The sequence below is a fragment of the Heliangelus exortis genome, chromosome 12 (assembly GCF_036169615.1).
Source record: "Heliangelus exortis chromosome 12, bHelExo1.hap1, whole genome shotgun sequence".
Classification (NCBI taxonomy): Eukaryota; Metazoa; Chordata; class Aves; order Apodiformes; family Trochilidae; genus Heliangelus; species Heliangelus exortis.
Genome location: NC_092433.1, coordinates 20,807,348 through 20,831,436, shown reverse-complemented (window position 1 = coordinate 20,831,436; position 24,089 = coordinate 20,807,348). Strand labels below are relative to the sequence as shown.

General features: G+C 47.9%; 1 protein-coding gene across 5 annotated transcripts in view; it reads left to right on the top strand.

The window, feature by feature from the left end:
- The window catches only part of SRGAP3 (SLIT-ROBO Rho GTPase activating protein 3), an 82,349-nt gene that overhangs the window by 21,111 nt on the left and 37,149 nt on the right, over nt 1-24,089 (top strand). For all 5 annotated transcript variants that reach the window (XR_011728289.1, XM_071756390.1, XM_071756389.1 and 2 more), the window contains exons 2-3: nt 18,329-18,521; nt 21,066-21,228. Coding sequence is in view for 4 of the 5 variants with exons in the window: in XM_071756390.1 (XP_071612491.1) it covers nt 18,329-18,521; nt 21,066-21,228 (356 nt within the window). In the remaining variant the exon portion in view is untranslated. The remainder of the gene's footprint in view (nt 1-18,328; nt 18,522-21,065; nt 21,229-24,089) is intronic.

Sequence of the window (24,089 nt, the reverse complement as noted above, 5' to 3'; positions counted from 1 at the left end):
AGGATGGCCTGAAGATTCCTCAGTGTTGCCATGCAGGGAGGCTGCCCATAGGAGTAAAGGTGGTGGAGAACTGCAGTTAAATGTGCCCTTGCTGCCTTGCTGCCCTGCAGAGCTGCATTGCTGTGCCACCTGGGCAGGGCCCAGTAGCTGGGGCAGCAGTGGTGAGGAATGTGCACATGGAAAGCAAGCAGAAGCCTTAAAAAAATACCTAAGTATGGGAAAGAGAACTGGAGCATGGCTGAAGGCAGTCTTCCCAGGAAAAAAAAAAAAAAGAGCAAGACACTGAAGTGTACAGAATATGAGATAAATAGGAATATAAATAAATTTTTGGCTAATCCTTAAGGTTTTGCATTTGGGTTTGCCTCAAGAAGGAGTTGGGGAGAAAGGAAGGGAACTGTCTTGTCTCCTGGCAAAAAGCATTAGGGGAAGCTGGAGGCCAGGGATGAGGCATGGCAGTGCTGGGATGTGTTCTGCAGCTGTCCTGGAGGCTGGAGCCCTGCCCTGGGGCACAGCTCAGATTGCTGCTGGAGCAGGCTGGGAGGCATATGGATGCTGAAATGCATTGGGGTTTTTTGTTTGTTTTTTGGAAGCCTTGCATGGTCTTAAAGATGATGATGCATAGGGCCAAAATAGCATCAGGCTCCCCTAATACTTGCCAGGGTTGGGGCTCTGAGGTTGATGGTTCTTCCAAGGAGATCTGTGCTGGGGGAAGTCAGTGATGTGAGGGGTGCAGATGATGCATTTTCCTTCCTCGTGCACTGGGTTTGCATCCTCAGACCGAGGGGCTCGGGGTGGCAGCTGGCTCTGCCTGCCTTCCCTCTCTGTGTTGCTAAAGTTTGAATTTCAGGTGGGTGGGTGGCTCATTAGTCTCTGCACTGTCTGCGCAGATTGCAGTCTAAGCTTATTTTAGAAGAGCAACAATCAGGAGCAATTAGCAATCTGCTTCAGGAAGAATCTATTAAAAACCAGACACCACCTCTGTCGCATGCGAAGGGCTTCAGCTTCCAGCCAGCATATCCCACGGTAGCCTCTGGGGCTGTGTGGATGAGCATCAGAGTGACATTTACCTACAAGCTCCTCTGCTGACAGCCAGCAGCTGAAATAGATAATACAGGAGCTCCTGGCACTGCTTTTTTGTGGATGTGCTTTAGATGCAAGGTGCAGTCTCAGTTGTAAGAAGGGAAATGTGACAGGAGTGCTGTACAGGAGAGGCAGAAGCATCCATAGCCTGAGGTTCAAACAAGGCTACAAAACCCCCAGAAGGGCACAGGGCTGCCCAGAGTGTCCCCCAGTCTCTGTTACTCAGGTGGTACCCCAGCCAGCCTGGAAGCCCCGTATTTTTGCTTTGTGTAAAGTGAATTCAGGGAATGGGAGAATTCTGCATATCTGAATGTGAGCAGCAAAGAAGGAAAGCATTTCTGTTCTTCACCAGAGCCTTAACAGAAGGAATGGTTCCCCACAGACCCTGTTTGTGTGGATGTGGTAAGAAGCAAGCAAGGCAGAGCCCTCCAGAGAGAGCAGTGCTGAAGCCATGGCCATGTGCATCAGTCACCTACAGCATCTGAGGGGTTATTTTCTAGAGGTGACAGACAGACACCTGCAGAGACAGCTGATGTCAGCTGTCTCTAGGTGCTGGGGAGCACTTTCTGTTCTGATGGTGCTTCAGGAAAAGGCCACAACCATTGGTGCACATCAGTTGCTTTTGCCTGTGGAGTTGCTTCCTCACACCTGCCTTAGTAGCATTAATGCCCTTTCTTATTTTCTGGGTGGGAATTTAACACTCTTGTACTACAACAGCCTGTTTTCATGTTTTCATTTGTAGTCTTTATCTGTATCCATCTGGTTCTGTGCCCTCTAATAAATGAAGCCTGGGATGCTGGGGAAGGTGATGAGAGGAGACAATATGCTTTGTGCTTTCCTTTAGAAGGGAGCAATGTGATCACTTCATACCAGAGGATGTGATGACTCTTACAGGAATGAAGCCACCAGGGGTGATTATCTCTACTTTGTGAGTGGCAGCTGCACAATCCAGTGATCCCAACATGATGTGTATTATTAGCCTCAAGTTGAGCTGTCTGCAGCCTGAAACATGCTCCAGGTCTGTAGTAGATGATGGATTCGTGATGAAGTTGTGAAGTATTTGGCTGGATCCTGTCTGGTATGGAAAGCCCTTTGGAGACGGCCTCCTCACAGCTGTTGTTCTCTCCATTGCATGTTCTTTACCTTCTGAATATCCTCACAATCCTTCTGCAGTGCAATAGTAAGACAGGGTGGCTATTTTTGTCACTCTAGAACAGACTTCAATTAAAAATAGACCAGTGTATGAGAATGGGCACCCAAAGCTGGCCCAGTTTTGAGTGCAAAACCATCTCATCAAATATTAAAGAACTCCAGAGTGCAGTGCTGCAGCCTGTGCTCACAGCCCTTTGGGAGGAGATCCTTTTCCCTCCGTTTGAATGATCTGCTGGTGTGGATCAAGGGAGCCCATCAGTCACCCATTGACTGCCTCTCTGATAAGGACTATCAGGCTGTGTTTGGTGCCTGGGATGTCCTTTGGCTGCCCTGATGTGGACAGCACATGGCCCTGGGATGTCCCTACCCCTGGGATGAGGATTTGAGGGGACTCTGCCCCCCTCTCTCTGGGACAGGGCTGTGGGATGCTCCTGCAGCTGGAGGCCATGGGGCTGGGAAGGGCTGTGCTGGTTCTCTCCTCTCCAAGGCACCCAAAGGTGAAATTCCTCCTTATCTTTACTCTTCCTCTCCACAGTTTCCAAGCTGGCTGGGTCTGAGGACAATGTACTTTCATTGGTCATGGCACAGTTTTTCCCTTGCTGTTCCAATGTTATGTTTTTTTCCAGGAAAGAAGGAGGAGGAGTGTCAGCCTTGGGCTGCTGTTTGGCTGATTCCTTCTGAGGCAGAGACCTTGGAGGGATCAGGACAGCTCATTCCCTGGAGGAATCAGGACAGCTCATTCCCTGGCAGCATCCCAGGCTTTGCTCAGGGGTGTGCATGCTCCCCCCAGCACTGCTGCTTCCTGCTGGGGCTGCAAATGCACAATAGGGATAATTGCCCAAGAGGACATGGAAGAGCAGTGTTCCTGGGCAACTGGGTTGTACTTCAAGTGAAGCACCATCAGCCCCTGGAAATGAAATGCACAGGGTGTTTTTGTCTGGAGATGTGATTTTCTGAAGCAGGTCACTCAGTACTGTCCCTGGCTGTCTCACTGCAAGGGTCTGTCCTCAGCAGTTACACTTCCAGGTGTTTTGGTTGTGATTTTCCTGGAAGATACACCCGTTGCCTTCATTTCTAATGAGTCTGTGTTACAAAGCCACTGTGATTCATGTGTTTTATTGAAAAGTTTCATATTTTAATTGCCATTCCCATGTAGCAGAGTCTGGGTGAGCCCCATCAGCTGAAGGAGGAGAGCATCACTTTGTGCTCAGTTACTGTTCTTACTTCTGCTTTTCAAACAGCCTTACAGCACAGGGCCATAGCTGGAGAGTCTGGGGGTGATCTGGGGAGATGCTGAGGATGGGATGATCCCATCTTTGGCATCATTCCTGCTGGTGTCTCCTCCCTGCTGTGTTCAGGCAAGTGTCCCAGCAGGTTCAGGATGTGAACTCAGCTGATCACACACCTCCCATAGCGTATGTGATGTCAAAAGTTTTACCTGGGGAAACACTTTTGTGCCCTAGGGAAAAGCTGGGATCTGGATGAGCTGTGAGCTAACATGCAAGGCATCCACATTTGCCAGACTGGAAAACAATTGGTGTCTTGTGCAGTTTGGTTTGTGTTTATGGAGTGTGTGTGTGCGTGTGTACTCTCACTCATTCATTCTTTTACTTGTCATAGGAAGTATTGGGCAGCCTTAAGTATATGTGGTGCTTCACCCTCTGAGAGGGAGGGATGGAGAGGCAAGTAGGTGGGATGGATGTGTCATCTTCCCAAGAATGTCTCCTAGTGGGAACCTGGAGTGCTCTGGGGGTTGGTTATGTGGCCTGACAGCCTTCTCCTGAGCAGCCCTTCTCAGGCTTCTTGACACTTCAAGGTTGCCCAAACCTTCCCTCTGACATGGTTTGCAAGGTGAGTTTCCCTGGATTGATCTCCCTCTCCTGCAGCCCCTGTACTCTGCTGGGGATGGTCCCATCCCCACGGAGCAGCATGGCTGGAGCACAGCTTGCTGCCTGCATGCTGCAGGACTCTCCTCCTCTTGCACAGCTTTGAGGCCATTGTCTGTGACTGTTTTTCTTTCACAATCATCAGCCTCTGCCCCAGAGAGTGACAGCAGCTGCTGCCCTGCCAAGCTGCCTGCCCCTCAGCAAATGGTGGGTGTGTGGGCTGCCTGGGCATCCCTGCAGAGGGGCTGATGTCTGCCTGGCCTGGCCTTGGCCCTGCTCCCCTCTGCCCACAGCAGAGGTTCTGGTTCTGGTTCTGGTTCTGGCTCTGCTCACCCTCCCAGGGCACAGACAGGCTGTGGCTGTAGGAGCTGTGCTGCCCTGAGGATGCCCCAGCAGAGCCCAGCTCCCTGGCATGTCCTCCCTTGCCTCAACTCATGGGACCTCACAAGGCTCCCTCAGCCAGGATTGTCTTCTTCTGGTCTGACTTTGGGACCAGGCAGTGTTGCTGTGGTGGGAGCAGCAGCAGAGGTGATGTGGCAGCCACCTGGGGCTGGTTGGGATGGAGGTCTCTCCATGGCTTTAGGCAGGGCCTGAGGGCCCCTGCTGGGGATGCTCTGCACACCCGTGGTGGGTGCAGTCTCTAGGGAGCCTTCACCCAGGATATTTTTAGGGACGTTAGATCAAGCAAATACAAGACATTGGACAAGTGCTGTTGTCAGAAGTGCCTCTTTCTACAGGCTTCTCACTTTGAGCCTACTGATCTGCAATTCTTGTTATTTTCTGTGTCCTTCACAGACTGTAAGCAGCTTGGCCTTAGAGCAAAGTTCAAACTCATTTCCAGTACAGAATGGCACAGTGGGGGACAGAGTAGTGGCAGAGAAGTCTTAGGAAAAATTTTTTTAACCTGTCTGTAAAATTAGCATTGTTGTCCTTCCTGCTTCTTCAGATTGAGGCTAGCACAATTATAATTTATAGAATGCTTTGAGATGTTAGATGAAAAGGTCCGTAAGGAATTATTCTATATTTTTTATGCATGTAGACATGTAAAGTCTTAGCCTGGAAGATAATTAGTTCACTGTATCCACAGATTTTTCAGGCCAAAAGATGCTGCTGGATAATCTGATCTGACTTCTGTGTATTATACTTTATCCTGTTAGTGCTGTATAAGAAGTGGTGTAGCTTGTATCTACACAGATAGCCCAGGCTGACTCTAGTAACTGACTGTAAAGCTCCTCTCTCTTAATGATCTGTGAAATCTTTCCATGTCTGGATTAAGGAATGTGAGGTGCTGGAGTGAACCATTTAATGATCTTCTCCTTTATTCCATCTCAGTGACTCAGGGCATGATTCACATTCTTGCACAGCTCTTTCTTTCTCCCAGTTTGAATACATTCTCCTTTGCATCTTAATGGCCCCAAAACACAGCGTTCCCTTATGTCATGGAGGGGCAGTCAGCATATTAAAGACTTTCTCAGTTTGGTCCCACAGACAATGCCCTGGTTCCTGCTGGAGGCAGCAGCAGATACAGCCCCAGAGCTGATGCAGCCTGTGCCAGGAGGGCAGCCCCAGGATCTGTTTGCTCTGGGGGGAAAAACCACCATCTGTTTTTGTGAGCCTTCCTTTTGTTCTTCTGAAATCTTGAACAAACACAACAACAGATCGGTTGGGCTCTTTCTTTTTAATGCTTTAACCATTTCTTTTGGATTTCTTGCTTCTTTCTTGTACTCCTAACAAAGAACAGAGGAGGAACCAGCCCAGTGAAGCCAGCTGCTTCACTTTCCCTCTTTCTCAGCGTGTTCCAGCTTCCGAAGCAGTTGCTGGGCACAGCTCCTCAATGTGGTGCAGGAGGTGCTGGTGGAGATGGAGAATCCCTCAGCAGAGCTGAGCAGCAGAGGATTTCAGGAGTGTTTGGATGCTGGAGGCTTGGAATGGCTCTCTTCCCCCAGAGCTGGATCATCAGCCTGGTAGAAGTTCAGCTTGTTTAAGAACAAGATAGATAAGCAAAACCCCAACCAAACTGTCCCAGAGTCTGGTGTTGCTCAGTATTTCCTTGGGCTCATTCCACCTCGAGTCCCATAAATCACTCCTGCCAGTGTATCAGTGTAATCAATACATGGCAGTGTAGCCCAGGCAGCAGGGTTTATCAGGGAGTAAATGACATTTATTTCCCAGTCAGAGAAAAGTGAAGAAAGCTGTGGGCAGGTCAGCCTGTGTGAAACTTCATTGTGGCTCAGAGGGTCCTGGGGCTGCTGCTGCACAAGCACACACTGAGCACTGCAGGTCTGGGTGTCCTTAACACAGAAAGGAACAACTTCTGCTGTGGTCTTCAGGGATTTCTCCTTAGGGCTGGGTACCCAACCCTCACAGAATCTTGGAAGAGGAGGTTGATGGTCGGGTCAGCGGGGTCCTCTCTCCATGTCACTGCTTCCCAAAGTGAATCTCAGGACAGCTCTGGAACCAGGCACAGCCACCCCTGCGTGCAAGTGGGTTTGGAAAGACCTGGGAGGGATGTAGGATCAGTGGATGAGTCTTCTGCTGTGCTGGGGTGAGTGGCTGCTCATCAGTGCTTCATTCTGAGAGCAGCTGTCTCTTCTTCCTCTTAGGTGACTCTCACTGAGCAATTTCTTTTATGCAATTGCACCATTTGGATCTTCCTTTTTGTTGTAACCCTCAGTTGCAAAACTGATGGTATCAGAGTTTTGTGAAGAACGTGACCCCTCTGGGCTTCTCCTGAGGAGTTTCTTTATTTTTCATTGAGATACGAATTGGGCGTTGAAAATGGGAAAAGTAGGGAAGGGAGTTTCCTGTCTATTTCCATGCTGTACTATTTTGAGTATCTGTTTGTGGATGTTGTGGCCAGTGATGCTGTTGGAGCTGGGCAGTCCCCGCAGTGGCTGCAGTGGTAGCAGAACTGGGGGAGAAGTTAGGGACAATCTGGGAACCAGAATTTTTCATGGCTTAAATCACTGGTGATGAGCAAGGATTGTTACAAATAGTGATGGCAGATAGTACCTGCCAGTTTTATGTGAATTTGGTCTTCCTCTTCCCTTGGGAGATGCTCCAAAAGAAAGAAATCTGCTTTTATGAGTGAGGCTGTATGCTTATGGAGAACTTACGAAGTTCATCTGGAGTATCCATGCTTGCTTACATTTTTTTTTAGCTTTGCAACTGCAGACCTGTTTCTTTTTCTTAAATACTGCTTATCTCTACATTCAGGGGAGATTGTGTTTATGTTCTTCCTCTTTTTTTTCTTAAGACAGAACCCTAAAGTACTTGAGTGTTCTCTTTTGAGCTCCCACCTTCATCTCTTAGATTTGCTGTCAGGGTTTGAGGTCCTTGTGTTCATTTTTAAGTTCTGCAGTGAATTCTGTAAAAACTGTTGGTTTTATTTTTTTTTTAAATGAAAAAGCCTGAGTTTTTGTTTATTTGCTTCCTGACTTCCCTGCAGACAACTCTGTTTGAAATACAGCAAAATAAGCTTTTAAGGCTTACTGACATTGTACCAAGATTTATGTGGCCCTTTTGAAGTTGTTAATGTGGAATGTAAACTCTTTAGAAATCAAAGAAACAGAATAATAGAAAGGTGAGATACAAACTGTACTATTATCTTTATAAAAAGGTATAAAAATGTAGTACTGAGGTACCAGTCAAACTTGGCTGCCTGACAAGCATTACATATCCTACTTATTTTTCCCAAAGCTGCTTCCTGTCTGGGGATGTGGACCTGATTCTGGCCTCCACAGAGCAGTGCCAGCCTCCTGGGGATCTGGGAGATGCAGTGCCTGGTAGCCTTGTCTTGGGGACAGTTTTCCTGTGGGGTTTTTTCACTCTGAAGGCTGGGGTAGGACAGAACAGGGAGCAGTAACAGCTGCCACAAATACTCCTCCTCTGGCATGCCTGGCTCTGCTGGTTTTCCCATTTGCCTGCAGGTTTTTCATTTTATGGTTTCTTAAAAGATCCTGTGGAAGGCTCTGTAAGGAGAAAATTTATTCTTTTAAATTCTCATGGGAAAACACAAACTAGTTAATTTCAACTATAAGTGACTTCAAGCAAGGGGATGATGCTAGAATTTCAGTTTAATTATGCCAACTCTTCTTTCAGTTTTAATCAGAGGTGACTGTGCTGCTAGCACAGAAGAAAGGCAGGGAAGGTTTTGATGTTTGACAGCAGCTTTTTGTACAGACAAGAGTGGCTGAAGGGAAAGTCAACAGCAAACACAATGTGGTTACATTTTCTGTGCCTGTTCCCTTGTTATACCGCTTCTGGTGATGCCCGTCGTTTCTCTTTGATCCATTGTCCACATTCTGGACTCCGGAATTGCTTTTCTAACTCATTTGCTCATTTGTTGCAGCTTTTCATGGCTGTGTTCAGCCCTGCATCTGCTGCCTCCCTGGGAGTGGAGCGGTGTCTGCCTGGAACCTGCTCTGCTCCTGCTCTCTGAGGAATGCTGATCCTGCTGCTGGCTGGTCTCCTCACAAAGCAGGAGAAAACACGAAAATATGCATTTTTCTGCTGCCTAAATTTAGCCCCCAAAGCTTGTCTGGTCCCAGCGGCAACTCGTGGTGAACCACAGCTTGAAAGTGAGGGTCAGCCCCATCTCCAGCTCTCTGAGAAGGACAAGGGTAAATAAATACCTGCTGCAGGGCCTCTGGCTGCACATATGCTTCTCTCTCCTGTAGAGAGGAAGGGAACAGAACCACTTTGGGTTAATTTGCCTCATCTTTGTGGTACAGAGTGAAATAAAGCAGACCCTGCACTGAGTGCCAGGAGTTAGCCCAGGCTGGCTCTGGGTAAGCTAGCTCAGAGACTGTGGTGAGATGGCCTGAAGAGTGCAAAGCTCTGCTGGAAAACCACTCTGGAAACAGATTCTCCTCTGTTGGGGCAGATGTTGGGTTTGGCTGAAGCAGGCTCCCCGGGGCTGGCCGGGTGCCTCCTGGCCACCTGAGCTGCCAGGGCATGGCTCCCAGCAGAGCTCCATCCCCACGGACCCCCAGGCTTTCTCCAGCCTCTGCACACCAGGGATGGTTTTACTGCTTGCCCAGTTCCCTCTTGCCTTTGCCCATTCCCATGAAACCAGTCACATCTCTACAGCTGTGTGTTCCACACCACTCAGGGCAGTGTGAAAATGAGGTGTATTTTAAGGGACTGGTTTGAGGTGGTGTTACTGCCATTCCCTTGTGCTGGGTTCTACCTTCAGCAGCACTGGAGTATTCCTGGATTAACTGGTTCAGGGTGGACTGTTCTGCATTTTTCCTGACTCCAGTTAAGTGGTGAGTGCTGCAGGCTGCTCCTCAGCTGCAAGTTCACATTTGACTGGGGCAGGGGAACGGAAACATCATCTGTAAGGGTCACTGGAACACCACAGCTCTGTGCCAAAGACACCTCAGCGGGGAGGAGTCGGGATGGTGGGATCCACGACTCCTGCATTTTGTGTGAAGTCATTGTCCAGCTTTACCTGGGCCTCCACATCAGTGCTAACCTGGGATTGCTTCAGGACAAAGCTGTGAGTGATGGGTCCTTACTGGGGGCAGGACAAAAATGGTTCATTTCTTGAGGGACTGGCAAAAACTGTGTGTGTCTCAAAGCAGTTCTTAACACCCCCAGATGTTTCTCATGGCAGGTTTGGGTTCACCCATTCCTCCCTTCAGTCCTTCCTTCCTTCCTTCCTGTGTCATCATCTTCTGACAGAAGGGTCTGTGGTTATCTTGATGGGGCTGGGGTGCTTCTTCAGTTATTGGAAGAAGGGACATTAAATGACTAAGTTCTGAACTGTTTTTCCTGTCTTCTCTAATAATGCTGAACATCTTGCCAAGCTCTTTAGAAAACAGTGTAGTCATCAGCACCTTGAATGGATTAGGGGTTGGCACTGAGACAGAGTGGAGAGCTGCTGACGCCCCATGGAAAAATTTGCAATACTGAAGGACCAGTTTTGCTTAGGGATTTATTGGGGTGTTTGTCCTTGCTTGAATTTTTAATTTTTTTTTTTTAATTAGAAAAGGTATTTTGACTCTGAAGTTCAGCTTTTTTTTTTTTTTTTTTTTTTTTTTTTTTTAAGACCTAATTGTTACAGTCAGTACACAGTATCAGAAGAGCTTTTTGTCTGTCACAAACCCAGCAGCCAGGTAGCATGAGACATTCTGCTCCTGGCACCTGTCTGCTTTCTGTTGTGCTTCCATGGCATGGCAACCTTTCTCCTCTTGGTGAGACCTTTCTCCTGGAGGGTTTCCCCATCTCCTTGCTCTCAGAAAGGACAGCCCCCAGCACCCCCTGGCACCCCCTTGCTCCATGCTGAGAGCCCCGGGGAGGCGGCTGCTGCTCTGCTGCTGTTGGTGTTCCCAAAGCACAGGGATGCTGTGCCCAATGGCAGGGATGTCCCTTGTGCCCTGTCCTGCCCACTGGCTCTGCTGGACAGGCTCCTGCTTTCCATCTGGCACCTCTATCTGTGTGGCTTCCAGTTCTGTTTCTGTTTTTAAACTGAAGATAATTGCAACACACCATTATGTTTGTTGTCAGTCTATATGTGGAAAGCTTTGGTTTTGAGGGGAGTTAAGAATAAATAATGTTTTGGTTTGGTTTTTTCTTTTTTTCCCTTTCCTGTCCTAGCAGGTCAGAGCTGGCTGGGCTTGGCAATGCTGCCTGCAAATGGGAGAAAGCTGGGGGCTTTGCTTCACCCAAACCACTGCTCCCCACTGCTGGGCTGTGCTCTTCATGGGCCAGATCTGCATCCCAAGGCAGCTTGGAAGGGAAATTCTCTGCCCGTGTCTTCTGTAGTTTTGGATTGCAAAAGCTTATGAGAAACACCAGCACCTCAGCAGCTGAAGCAGCTCAGGAGCGGAGCAGAGGGAAGGGGAGCACATGGAGCCAACCTGCAGGCTCTGCTGCCTCCGTGGCTCTTGGCAGGAGAGCCTTGGCTCGTTTGCTCTCCAGTGCTTGCCCAGCTTATTTTTATTTATTTCAAGACTTTGTTGTTGCCATCTCAGCTTTGATCTTTGTTCCCAGGCACTGAGAGTCTAGTCCCTAGTCCTCATTGCTCTCTTCATAAAAGGAGGTGCATAAAAGGTGCTTGGTGGCTTGAGCAAGGAGGATCTCCCCAGGTACATGTGAGCTGAGATCTGCAGTGTGTTCTAGGCAGGGCTGAAGAGAAGCATCCATCTTGCTGCTGCTGCTGGTAGTGCTGTCTGTGATGGGGAGGAGAGGCTGATGGAGATGTTGGAGATGTTCCCACGAGCTCATGTCACAAAACTTTTTGACCATAGGAAGTGGACGTGGACGTGGACGTGGGATAAGTCATACAACAAATCTGGTGCTCTCAGAAGTGTGGTATCTACTTAAACCAGGACTAACTTGATCTGAGAAGGCTTGTGGGGAAAAGTTTGATGCCATGAAATATTCACTGTATAGGTCAGAGAAGAGTTTTCATTGCATCCGGGCTGTGGGTTTTTTCACTTTTGTTCACTGCACCACTGACATGTAAAAGCCAGTGATGATTTTGATTACAGGTGCTGCAGGTGCCTGGGTGAAACAAACCCTGTGCACGTACAGTCCCTGAGGGTGGGAGCCTCAGCAGTCGCAGCAGTTGCATTTTGTCTCAAATTATGTAGTGGGAGTAGGCTCCTTTGTTGTCTAGGAAGCTATTTCATGACCTAGAAAGGCAGATGAAGTGTGGTGTGTCGTTTATAGTGAGATGGAATTCCCCTCTCTGAAGTGCTGGTGAACAGTAAAATAGAAACAACTGTGTTAGCTCTAACCAAAGAGTATCACAAGGTCATAACCTATTTCTGATCTGGTTTGTTCTACTGCCACATCTGCTTTGCTTATGAAGGATGCCTTCCTAATTTGCGTTCTTGAGGTGTAGAAGGAAAACATTACTTGGTTTCTTTTTGCAACGTTATGACTTTTTCACTTGCATTTTGAGTATCAGTGGGAAAAAATAATTAATTCCCAGTGTTTTCTTAAATCTGGCCTAACCTGTTGCACTTGTTGCTGTGGTTTCCTGAGAAAAGAGTGCTGGGTGTTGTAGGGTGACTTGTCCATGCTCTATTTAAAAAGAATGGAAGGTGTGGAAAAACAGTGGTGTCATTTTCCTATCCTGTGCTGCCCGGAGCTGCTCCCAGGGCTCCAAACCCCATCTTCCTGTCCGGGGACACCCCTGCTGTCTCGGGCTCCCTGCGGGGTGGGGGTTTCCCAGGAGGGAATAAATTGCTCAGATCAAGCTCTGGTGTCTCATGCTTTCACTTCCTTTTCCAGCAGTCACACAGTCAGAGGTTACCTGGCAGCCTGGGGACTCAGGGTGGAAGGGCTCGGTGTGGGTACAAGCTGGAGCTGTTTGGTGGAGGTGCCTTTGGCTTGGGGCTGGCTCCTGGTGCTTTCCAGCAGGCTGGGGATTAAAGACAGGCATGAAAAAACCTTATGAAAAAAGCCAGTTCCACATGAGTTGTTTTCAGAAAGAATTGTGGTTTTTTTCTCTTTAAATTCATTCTAGTTTCAGATAAAAGCCTTGTCTCATTCTTCATTCTACTAAGAGCCAAATCTCTTGTCTTTTCCTAGACAGAGTTATTACTAATGACATGTAAGGGAAGGAGGAGGCTTGTTTGCCTGCTTTGGGCTGTTTGTTCCTTCACAGACGTTCCCTACCCCAAGAGACCCTGGGGCTGATGTTCAGGGGATCTGCATGGCAGGAAGGAGGAAGCACAGCTGGCAACTCTCCTCAGGATGCCCCAGTCTGTGGTCCTTGGGGCTCCTTGGCTGTTGTAGCTGAGCAGTGTCACTGCTGGGACTTGGGTTCACCCGTGGTGAGGGGGATGCTCCTGTGGCAGCACATCCCTTGATGCCCTTTGCTGCTGTTGGACCATGTGAGATGGGTGGGTGAAGAGCACCATGCTGGTGTCATGGCCCACTGGACACTTCCCTATGGAATCCAGGCTGGACATGAAACTACTGAAAAACAGGATGACAAAGCACTTGGAACAGATGAGAGGTGATTCTGTGGTGAAGAGGGCTGACCTTTTACTGAAGACAGCACGTGAATAATCCAAAGAGGGACATAAACTGGGAGTCAAATGGGCTTCTCAATGTATTCCATATTTGTAGAAGAATTGGATTCCCCTCCCAGTCCAACTTGCCATGCTATATTTGCAATAAACTATTGGGTCTAATCCCAGTTGTGAGGCAAACAACAGCTTTTGTTGCCAAGCATATTTTCTCACTTGTCACAAATCAGTGGGGTGGAACATATGTCAGAGGAATGTCTGTCCTAGGCTGCCTGGTTGGAAGGTCAGCCCACCACGATGTTCTGTTGGACAGACAGCTCAGCATCTCCAGAGCTGTTCCAGAAACCCCAGCTGGGGGGTCCAAACTTTTTTTTTTTTTTTTTTTTTTTTTTTAAAGATACTGTTCCTGAAGAAAGAAATGTCTGGAGTAGCAGGACATCCCTAACCAGCACTGTACTGCTGGTGTTGGTTTCCACTGTAGTCAACACCAGTTAAGGAGCTTGGCCTTTATCAGCATTTGAGGGAAGAAGTATTGGAGCCAGGGGTTACTGGAAGAGAGGGAAACTTGCAAAATAACTGCTGGAGAACAGGATTGTTTCACTTATTCTGTGTACTGCCAAAGGATGAAATCCTAGCTCCACTGAAGCTGGTGGGAGTTTTGCCACTGTCTCAGCTGGGGCTGGGATTTCAACATGGTATTTGTAAATTCCTGAGATTCAGGGATTCTCATGCCCAGGAGAGGATGTGAACTGTATGAGGACACAAAGAATAAGTGAGTAATAATGATAATAAGGAATACCACTGATAAAAGTTGCATTCATCTAGACTTTAATTGTTACATTTTAAAAATGAGACCAGATGGAAAGTATCCTCAGTAAGCTGAGGGTGGGACTGGTTGAAGTAGTGGCACGTTGATAATGAGCTGAGGTCTTCATCTTGACCTCTCCACGTAAGCATGTTACTTCTAATGTGAGTACTCAAATTGGCCACGGTTTGTCCCAAATAATTTTGTTCTTTGTAAAGCACTGCATCATCCCTGTTGTCAGAGGTATGCTATTTGGTTGTGTGCAGTCACTCTCCAGCTCTGTGCATGGCTGCCAGCATTGTCCTCGCTGGAGAGTGGATGAAGTGAACAGCCTAAGAGAGGAAAAAATGAGACTTATCCTGGTCTGCTGGCCAAGATGTCAACATCAGCCCAAACAACACTTTTCTGAAGGTTTGGGGAGGTGCCTTCACATCCCTCTGTCACTGGCACACCAGTATCATTTCCAGCCCAAATGCAGAACTCCCTCAGGGCCCAAGAGCTTGTCTGGCTGTGGTGGTGATCAGGCACATTGCAGGATCTCTGCAGGCCCATGTTTTCAGAAGTTCCACAGAAATGTCCCTGAGCCCCAGCTCATCGTGGTACCCTGTGTGAGCAGGTCCTGAGGACACGGGCTGTGCTGTCAGCCCGGGGTGCTGCTCTGCTGGTCCTGCTCAGAGGGGGCTGAGGACACCTCCTGAGGACACTGCTGCTCACTGGTGACATCTCATGTGCCACACGTGCAGCCTGAGAGTAACGAGCAGGCATCACCTGGGATATCACCTAATTGGTTTGCAAATATTTACAAAAGCCAAATCCCAAAATCCTCCGATTACAGATGTTCCCTCTCCCGGGTGGATTAGCAGCCCTGCAGCTCATTCTGAGCGTTGCTGCTGTCCTTAGTTTGCCAAGGAATTTTGTTTTCTCTGATATCCCTGCCACTGTGCTTCAGAGAAGCTGAGGAAATTGTGTTTCTTGAGTTTTCTGCTTCTGATTCTCCATATTAAATAACAGGACTGCTCATACTTGTCACTCCCTTCTTAGGAACAGAACCAAACAAACTGGAAGGGAAAAAGCAGCAAATCTGAAATCCAGCTGTGCAGCTGAGCTCACGGGGACTTGAGGAGCTGCTTAGCACCCTTGTTTGCAGAAGGGCTCACCCTGTTCTTCTCCTTTGACACTGTAATTTCATACATTTGAATAAAATCATGTCAGTGTTTTAGACAAACTTCCATGAAAATGTGACCAGCTACACAATTTTGTTTAGTGTTTTGCTTTCTGCTTTTTGGGAGATGTTTTCACCTCTTCCTAAGGCAATTTGGTAGGGTTTTGTTTATTGATTTCTGCTAAAAGTTCCTACAAATTGGAAGCTCAGAAGCACAGGTTGTGAGGTGGCTGTTCTGGTGCAGACCTGTGGCATTTGTGTTCCCATCCTGATGGTGTTGGGCAGAGCCAGAGCTGCTGAGTATTCATCTTAAGGGTTGCTCTTCATAGCAAGGAGCTTATTTTTAATGCAGCAAGGGAAGCTCTCAACGTGGAATATTGAAAAAATGTGTACTGGTTGAACCAAAGAAGGGTGTGAGCCCCGTTTGGGTCATTTCTTTGAGAAACCTTCAGCTTTCTCAGTATAACTTGTTAATGGTGTTCTCAGAGGCATCCCATTTCGTTTTAGTTTGACAGATCAGTTTTATTCAGTGTAACTAAGGACCTGCCAACGTTATGTGAGCTCCAGGAGTTACCAGCCTGCCCCTGTACAGCACTGTCCCCTGTACAGGTGTCTTCAGCTGTGAGGAGAAGCAGTTCTGTTGCTGCAGCTGCTCAGTAACCCTTGTGCACAAGTGTGAAGCTGCAGAGGTCAGGCTGACCAGAGGGCTTTTCCTTAGATTGCAACAGCTCATTCCAGAGCTTTGGGGAAGAGGAATGAAAATACAAACATTTGCAGTCCAAACTTGGGCCTGAGTTGTCATCTTCAGCTTCTCTCTAGTGGTCAAAGCAAACCTCTCTTGCCCTGGTCCCTTTGGAGATGCTGTGCTGTGTGAACTCCCCTGCACTGCAGGAGATGGATGTTCTCCTGGGCTCCTGCCTGCTCCCTGGGCAGCAGCTGTGAAGGGCAGAAAAAGGCTTCTCTGCCTGCTGGTGTTTTGTCATGGTTATCTGAAAAGGCTCCTCAAGAGCAAGCTCACTGTGATTGAAAGGAGGGAGCCTGTCCAGAGCAGCAGCACAGTGACTCTGGAAGCAGGGGAGTGACAGTGTGGGGCCCTGTGGCTGACTCACAGAGACCTCTGGAGCTGACCAGTGTCATTTTCTCTGTTATTGCTTCTGCCTTTGCATTAATGACACCAGCAGTGCTTCATTTTGTTTTCTGCTGCAAACCTTTTCCACTTAACATGCAGCAACAGCTCCTGGGGTCGTTGGCCATCTCCCTTTGTTTGTGTGGCTGCTCCTAGCTGGGAGGCTTCAGGGTGGTGGCTTGTGGGCTTTCTTTGCCTTGTCACAGTTGTTAAGATCTGTTCTGGAGACCACCTTGACTTGTAATCCTCTATCAAAAGAGAACTAGAGATGAAAATGTGGCTTTTATTTGTTCTTGCTTTGTTTTTTCCAAGTATCTCTGCTCAGGAAAGCAGAGAGCTGTAACGCCAGCCCTGTGTTGGCACCAGCAGGAGTGGGAATGTAAAATCCATATGGGATGTAGCAAAATTTCCACTGACCTTGCATGGGAAGGAAGCTCTTCTCAGCAGGGGAATGTTATGTCTTCAAAAGTGTTTTGTTATGAAACTGGTACCTTTGTATGCTGTAGAGATGGAGCAGTGAGCTTTCAGGAGGTGGTTGCTCTTTGCCACCCTCTACACTCCAACACCAGTTATTTTGAGACCTCAGTTGCAATGAGAATTTAATTCCTTCTCTGCTTTTTTAGCAGTCATATTTTATTTTTTTCAAATGGTATTTCTGGCATTGCATATGTGCCTGGATTGTCTGTCATTTCTGGGTGTGCAGCAGCTCATCTATGAGTGAGGGCTGATGTTTGTGTGCATCAGGGGAGCCAGGGCCATGTAGCAGTGCTGTGTGGAGGCAGCATCCCTGCTCTGCATCCCTGCTCTGCATCCCTGCTCTGCATCCCTGCTCTGCATCCCTGCTCTGCATCCCTGCTCTGCATCCCTGCTGCATGTCCTCTGCCCAGGGCCTGGGCCCTTCTGGCCACCATGTGCAGTGTCCTTGTGCCTGCAGATGGGATGGATGTAGGTCAGCAAGCAGAGTGCTTTGGGTACTGCAGGGGCAGTTACACAGGTGCCCAGGCAGACTTCAGGAATGGAAAATGGCTCTGCTGGTGGCCAGGTGCAGTGGGATGAGTCCCTCTCCAGGACTGCATATGAACCTCAGATGCATTTTTGTCAACACTCGTGCTACCTGCTCATAAAGCATCAAGAACACAAAGTGCTGTAAAAGCAGTGCCTGTGGAACATCCCACATAAGGCAACTGATTAGCTTTAGAGTTTTCAGCATTTGTTATTTCCAAGGAGCTTTTGTCTTTTAGGTGACCTTCACACAGCCTGCAGCCCCATTACTGCCATGGTTAAATTACCCACTAATGAGATTGCTGCAGGTGTCCTTGTTCTGCAGCTCTCCAAGTTCACCTGTCAGGCTGTGAGTGGCTGGGGCTTGCACAATAATTGCTTTATGAAGAAATGTTGAAAAATATCGGATTCTTATAATGTCAGTTTTAACCTTCTCCACGTGGGATCCTCACAGATTTGAAGATCTTGAAATTATCCATGAATCTTTCTGGTTTCAGTCAGTGCTTTGCATGAGCATCACTTTATAGTTTATCAATCCAGCACTGAGTATGGAGAATGACTGGGTCTGACCTTCTGGAAGCCTACGGTGTTTTGAGAGGACCTGAGAGACTTTTAAGTCATTGAGCCAGAGCCAGGTCTGGTTTGCCAGTTAACCCAGCAGTGCTGGGGGATGTGGGTGTGAGGGAGGGTGTGTGCTGTGCCAGCTTCCTGCAGGTCACTGTCACCTCCTCTGTAGGTGTTCAAATGATCATGTATGGAGAAATAATGTGTCAGTTTATATGCAAAGAACTCAGAATTTCACGCGGTGCTGGGGAAATACTCTTTTTTTAGTTTTGAAAAGGCAATTGAGAGTTCCGAGGGCTGCTCTCTGTGTACAGCCACAGCTGTTTATTTTGACACAGAGCAAGGTTTTAATATGAAACTGGTGAATGAAATTTTTCATCTCCCTCCTGGAATAGGATTTTGTTGGCTTTAGCAACCCCTGTGTTAAACCTGAGGCTTGCGAGGGAGCCTGCTCTGGCAGTACCCGTGTGCTTTGCTCTGAGACAAGGACAGACAACCCTGCTGGCCAGGGCTCGCTGCTGACCTTGTGTTTTCTCCCTCTCCTCCCTTGTGTGCATCCAGAAATCCGAACTCAGCTGGTGGAGCAGTTCAAATGTCTGGAGCAGCAGTCGGAGTCGCGCCTGCAGCTGCTGCAGGACCTGCAGGAGTTCTTCCGCAGGAAGGCAGAGATTGAGCTGGAATACTCCCGGAGCCTGGAGAAACTGGCTGAGCGCTTCTCCTCCAAGATCCGCAGCTCCAGGGAGCACCAGTTCAAGTAAGCAATTCCCAGGGGCAGAATGGGGCAAAACGATGGGCCCGAGGCTGCCTGGAACACCAGGTGTTTGCAGCTGCACGGGGAGCAAACAGCATCAGTGGTGACTCTGGCTGCCTCCTCCCTGTGCAGGGATCACAAGGCAGCTGGAATGGCTGTTTCTAAGACTTTCACCACAGCATTACTGTGCTGCACAAATTAGATCTACTATGGACTACTTTGAGCAGTACAGTAAAAACATGAATCAGGGACTAGGAAAAAATCAGGCCTTTTTTTTTTTTTTTTTTTTTTTAAGAGGCTTGAATTCAGGCACTGATTTGGTTGTGGAAATAATTATAGGCCCACTTTATAAGCCCTAGCTCTGTATGTAGTCCCAGCCTTGCATGTCAGAGTGCTGCACATTGCACACAGACCTGCTCATAGGCTCAGACTTGGACGCAGTGTCTGGAAATCTTATTTATTGCAGTATTTGAAATGAAGTCTATGTTTTCTGTGTACACACCCGTACAGAGTTGCAGCTACACACATCCATACAGGAAATATTGTGAAACAAAGCTTTGAGTGTGAGCTGGATGCTGGAGTTGTGTGAGACTCAAACTGATGATCAAAATTGTAACATCCCTGAATGTGTGAATATGTGCAGGTTTCCAAAGCAGCCTCTTTTCAGTTTAACCACACGCTCAAGCTTGCCTAGAATAAAGATCTGAGAAAAAAAGAACCCAAGAAACAAACTTGAGGCAGAGTTTCAGTCTGGATATGACTGTGATTGTGGTGTGGGTATGAGGCCAGTCCATGGCCAGCAGGGTTTGTGCCCAGGGCCAGCAGCACTGCCTGCAGCATGCCAGCTCCAGTTCCCCACCTCTGCCTCCTGTGGCCACTGCATTTGTCTCTGGCTCTTCTTCTGACAGCAGTGTCTGTGAAACAGTCTTTCAGATGGGATTATGCCCTTTGCTCAAAATGAAACTTGTGGCATTCAATTCAGTGGCCAAAGATGACAGCTTCTGTTCATCTCCTTTCCCAGAAAACTGAGGGGTTTGCCTGGCTGAGGCAGTCAGCCTTGCTAGCCCTTGGCTCTTAACAGTCTTTTTCTTTCTCTAACCCCTTGAGATTATTTTTTTTTTCCTATTTCAGCTGCAAGAGCAGAGATTGCTGCTGCTACATTACTAAATCCTATTTATTCCATATTACTAAATCCCATTTAATCTGTTTACTCAGTCTCTCTAGTGAGCAAGGCTTTACTGTTGTCTTATGCAAAAGTCTGCTGAAAATGACTTGCGACTTGAATCCTGTCTGTCCTTTTTGTAGCTGACTGTTGCTGTCAGTGGAGTGGTGCTGGGCTGGCTGCACTGGGTCAGGTGTAGGGAATAACTGTCCAGGAGAAGCAATGGGTCAGTACAGGCTTGGGAAGGTGCTCTTGTTCAGGAGCCCACAGGGGCTCACTCTGTGTGTGTGTCCCCTCATGTGTTTTTGTTCCAGACTGCTTTGTTACCTGCCCTTTATTAGATTCATCTGCACTGCTTCCCCAGTTTGCTCATGAATGTTGTTATTCTGATGAGGCTTTTGACACTAAAGAAATATGGTTTCTCCAGCTCTGCCTTTGTCCCTGTGTAGCCATGTGCAGCAGGCTGTGCCAGCCCTGCTGCATGGTAATTGCTGGTGCTGGTGACACTCATCCATGTTTTCCTCTGGGGCTGTTTTGTCCCTGTGAGCACAAAGAGATTTTCTAGGGTCACTGTGCCTTCTCCTCTCTGGGTTCAGGGAGCTGCACCAGCCCTGGTGCCCTGGTGTGGCTCCCAGTGTCTCAGGTGGGCAATAGGAAATGTTTTGCTGCAGTTGTGTCATTTCTGGAACTTTTCGTTCACTTGTGATCAATTTGCCTTCAGCACCTGGAGAGCAATGCAGGCTTCTCTTGTGCTGAGATGGAACCTGTCAAAATTAATTAACCTTTAATCAAATGTGAAATGTTTTCTGTAATTTTCCTGAAAAGGGACTTTTTCTGACCATCTCGGGATGCCCCTTGTCCCCTCAGCCTGCTGTGTGGGTGCTGCTGGGGACTGCTCAGGTCACCCCCAATGCCTGCTGCTGCTCATGGGGAGCTCTGTGCTGGCTGCAGCCCGAGCTGGATTCAGCCCATCATAAATATTCATCTCACATGAATGCACTCATGTTGTGCACAGACACTTTGTGTTAATGTTGGATGCAAAACATTTTCTCCAGCACTGTTTAGAGGACTGAATGCAGCACAGCTGATTGCATGGCAAATAGGCTTTTCCTGAAATGGAGGTGATGGATGTGACAGCCATAGTAATAGTGCAAAGTGGAAAAAAAGAAAGAAAACTATCTGTCTTGCAGAGCACTGAAGGGATGTGTCTTCTCCTGTCCCATCAGAGCTCAGACACACACGTGCTGGGTCTCCCTGCTGGTCCTGGTCCAAGCAGCAGCTATGGGCCAGCACCCAGACCTGTGCTTTTTTGAAAATTATGTGCCTTTTCAACTTGTTTGCTTGAATTTTTTTTTTTTTTTTTTTTTTTTTTTACAATTCCCTAGGAAAGATCAGCACCTGCTTTCCCCTGTGAACTGCTGGTATCTGGTTCTGACCCAGACCCGTCGGGAGAGCAGAGATCATGCCACCCTGAATGACATCTTCATGAACAATGTCATTGTCCGGCTGTCACAGATCAGTGAGGATGTCATCAGGCTCTTCAAAAAGGTAACCAAAGCAGTGATTGAGTGAGCATCCATCCTTGCCTTTTAGTCTGAAAAAGAAGCTTTATGTAGACTTCTACAAAACTCTGCCCCTCCAGAAGTCTAAAGAGGTACAAAAAACCCAGCACTTAAATCAGAGAAAGTTAACAGGACTTTGAGCTCTGGACAGTTCAAATGTCAAACCATGCTAACTTAGGGCACATAAAATTCTCAGGGACAATTTGCTAAAGAATTAAAGCAAACAAAAACTTCACCAGCATCACAAGGAGGAAACCTTCCACATGCTGTGGAAGGGGTGGGGAGCAAAAGGCTGGGAGGTTACAGCTGAAGGCCGAGTGGATGCTTGAGCTTGGTCTGTGTTATGCAAAAGCTTAGACTAGAAATTTTGCTGGGGGAGTGATGGTGTTAGCAAGCTTGAGGAACCTTATCCAGCTGAATCATCATTAGATGTTGCAAAGCAAATCTCTACAAGTGACTATCACTTACAAGTCTTTCCAGGTGATATTTATCCAAGAATTTAAAAGAAAGTGAGCTATAAACCAAGTGACTAGCAGTGTGGTGTGACCTGATGCTTACACTGTCAGTGCCAGAGAAATGAATGGTGGAAAACATTATTAATGTGTTTTCAAAGACTCCTGGAGAGCTGATCTGTTGATCAGCATCCTAACTTTAAAACCAGCCCTGTTGGGTAAAACTTAGTAAAGAGCACAATGACAGGCACATAGGCAGGTACAAGAGAGGAGTCAGCATGGCTCTCTGAAGGGAAGAGTCATGCTTGTTAAAGCTAGTGGAGATATTCCTGGGAGGCAGTGATCATGTGGATAAGCTGGCACAGTACCTTCCGTGTCTTTGCAGGCTTTGGAAAAGGTTCCTTGCTGATTTTCTTAAAGAAAATAAGCTGCTGAAGAATAAGGAGTGGTTGTTTCCTGAATTAATGACTGGTTGAAAGACAGAGAACAAAGGGAAGGAGAATTTCAGTTCCTAATAAATTATTTGAAGAAAAGGATGAATAGTAAGATGACAGAGTCTGCCGATAATACAGAATTATTGATGATAACCAAATTAAAAATTAGCATCAAAGACCTGCAGGAATCTTGCATTCAGGTGGACCAGGACTCCAGTTGAAAATGAGGGAGTGAGTAATGTGGTAAGAGGATGAGAAGTCAGAGGCAGTGTGTAGGAAGTGAGCAGGGGTGAGGACCTTGCCGTGCTTGCCAGTGAAAACCACCAGCAGTCAGCAGGCACTGGGCAGGAGGAGGAGGGAAAAAGGAAAGACTTTTCAACATCGTTGGTTCTACATATTACATTTGCAATATTATGGGTAATGTTACATGTTTCTTGCCTCATACCATGCATTTCAAAGCCAGATGTGTAACCTGGCCTGCCTGTGAGTTTTTATGGCCAGTTTCCTCTAGTTTATAGAGCTGACCTAGAAATTAAACTGCAAGGTCAGGTTTGTGTTTGTGGATCTGATACAGGACATCATCCACTTTCCTACCCTTCTGGCCTCCAGAAGCTGAACAAATTTGAAGTGTTTTGGTTAGTTGGGTTCTAAGTTGGTATCAAAATCTCTTTTCTATTTGCATTTTACTCTGGACCTGGTTTTGAGATGAATATTGAGATTGAATATTGAGAAGAATATTCTACATCTGTGAATGGTGGATCTCATTTTGAACCATAGAATAAATTCAGACAACGTTCAAATAAGGGCACAAGAAGTGTTGGAAGTGTTTTTCTTTCAGTAAGTCAGCAGTCCTCATCTATTCTGGTGCTGTGGAGCACCCACGGGTGGCTCTGGTGTGACATTGCAGACCCAGGCTGGGGCTGGGGGAGGCTGTGGAAACCTTTGCTGTTCCTCTCCTCCTGTTCAGGGCAGTGTGCTGGGTCCCACAGTTGTTTTCCATCAGGAACACATCTCCAGGCCCTGGGAGGGGCAGACCAAGGCAGAGGAGGCTTCTGAGCTGAGCTGCTTTGAAAGAGCCCAGGGCTGAACGTGGTTCAGATCAGCTCTGGGTGGCTTCATTTTGGTGGTGGCTCAGCCTGCAGCTCCTCCTCCCAGTCTCCCCAGTGTCCCACAGGGCTTGAAAGGTGTGTGGTTTGGGGTGGGATGCAGAGCTGCAGGAAACCAGGAGTGGAAATCGGGTTTGACTCTCCAGCTCTGCCTTTGCAGTGTGGCTGCCCAGGGCTGGCTCTGGGGGGGCTCTGAGGGGTGTTGTCTTCTCTTCCCCAGCAGCAGCTTTCCTGGGAAATGCAGGACCTGGAGATGGAGTGCTGCTCTCGTGGGTGAGGAGTGATGTCCCATCAGTGAGCACCGAGGAGCTGTGCTGGTATTTAGGGGTGTCACAGAGGTTCTGGAGTTGGGGTGCTGCAGGGGGACCTGCAGGCAGGTCAGGGACAGGGCAGTGTGGGGAACTGGTATCCTCTGCTTGGGCATCCCTGGCCTGCAGCTTTGCCCATGCAAAGGAGCAGCCACCCCCCTGCCTGCTCGAGCAGACGGCAGCCCTGCTGAGGAGAAGGAAAGCAGAGGAAGAAAACTCAACTGGGCAGATTTCCCTGGAGCTTCCAGTGTCAGTCACGTTCCTGGCACAGGAGGAGATTATCAAGGCAAGTGTTAGTGTTGCTAATAGGCAGGCAATAAATGGAGAAGCTCAGATATGTCACTGCAGAGATCTGACCTGATCTGTGGAGGGAGTAAGGCCCCATCACCAAGGAATCTCTGAGCAGAGCATGTCCTCCTGGCAGAGGCAAACCCAGGCTGGGGGATGTGCTGCTGACCCCTCGGCCAGGCAGGTCTTGTCTCCCCTTTTACCTCCTGCCTTGGCAGAACTACGTTTGCTGCTTCTTCCCAGTATGGAACACAGGAAA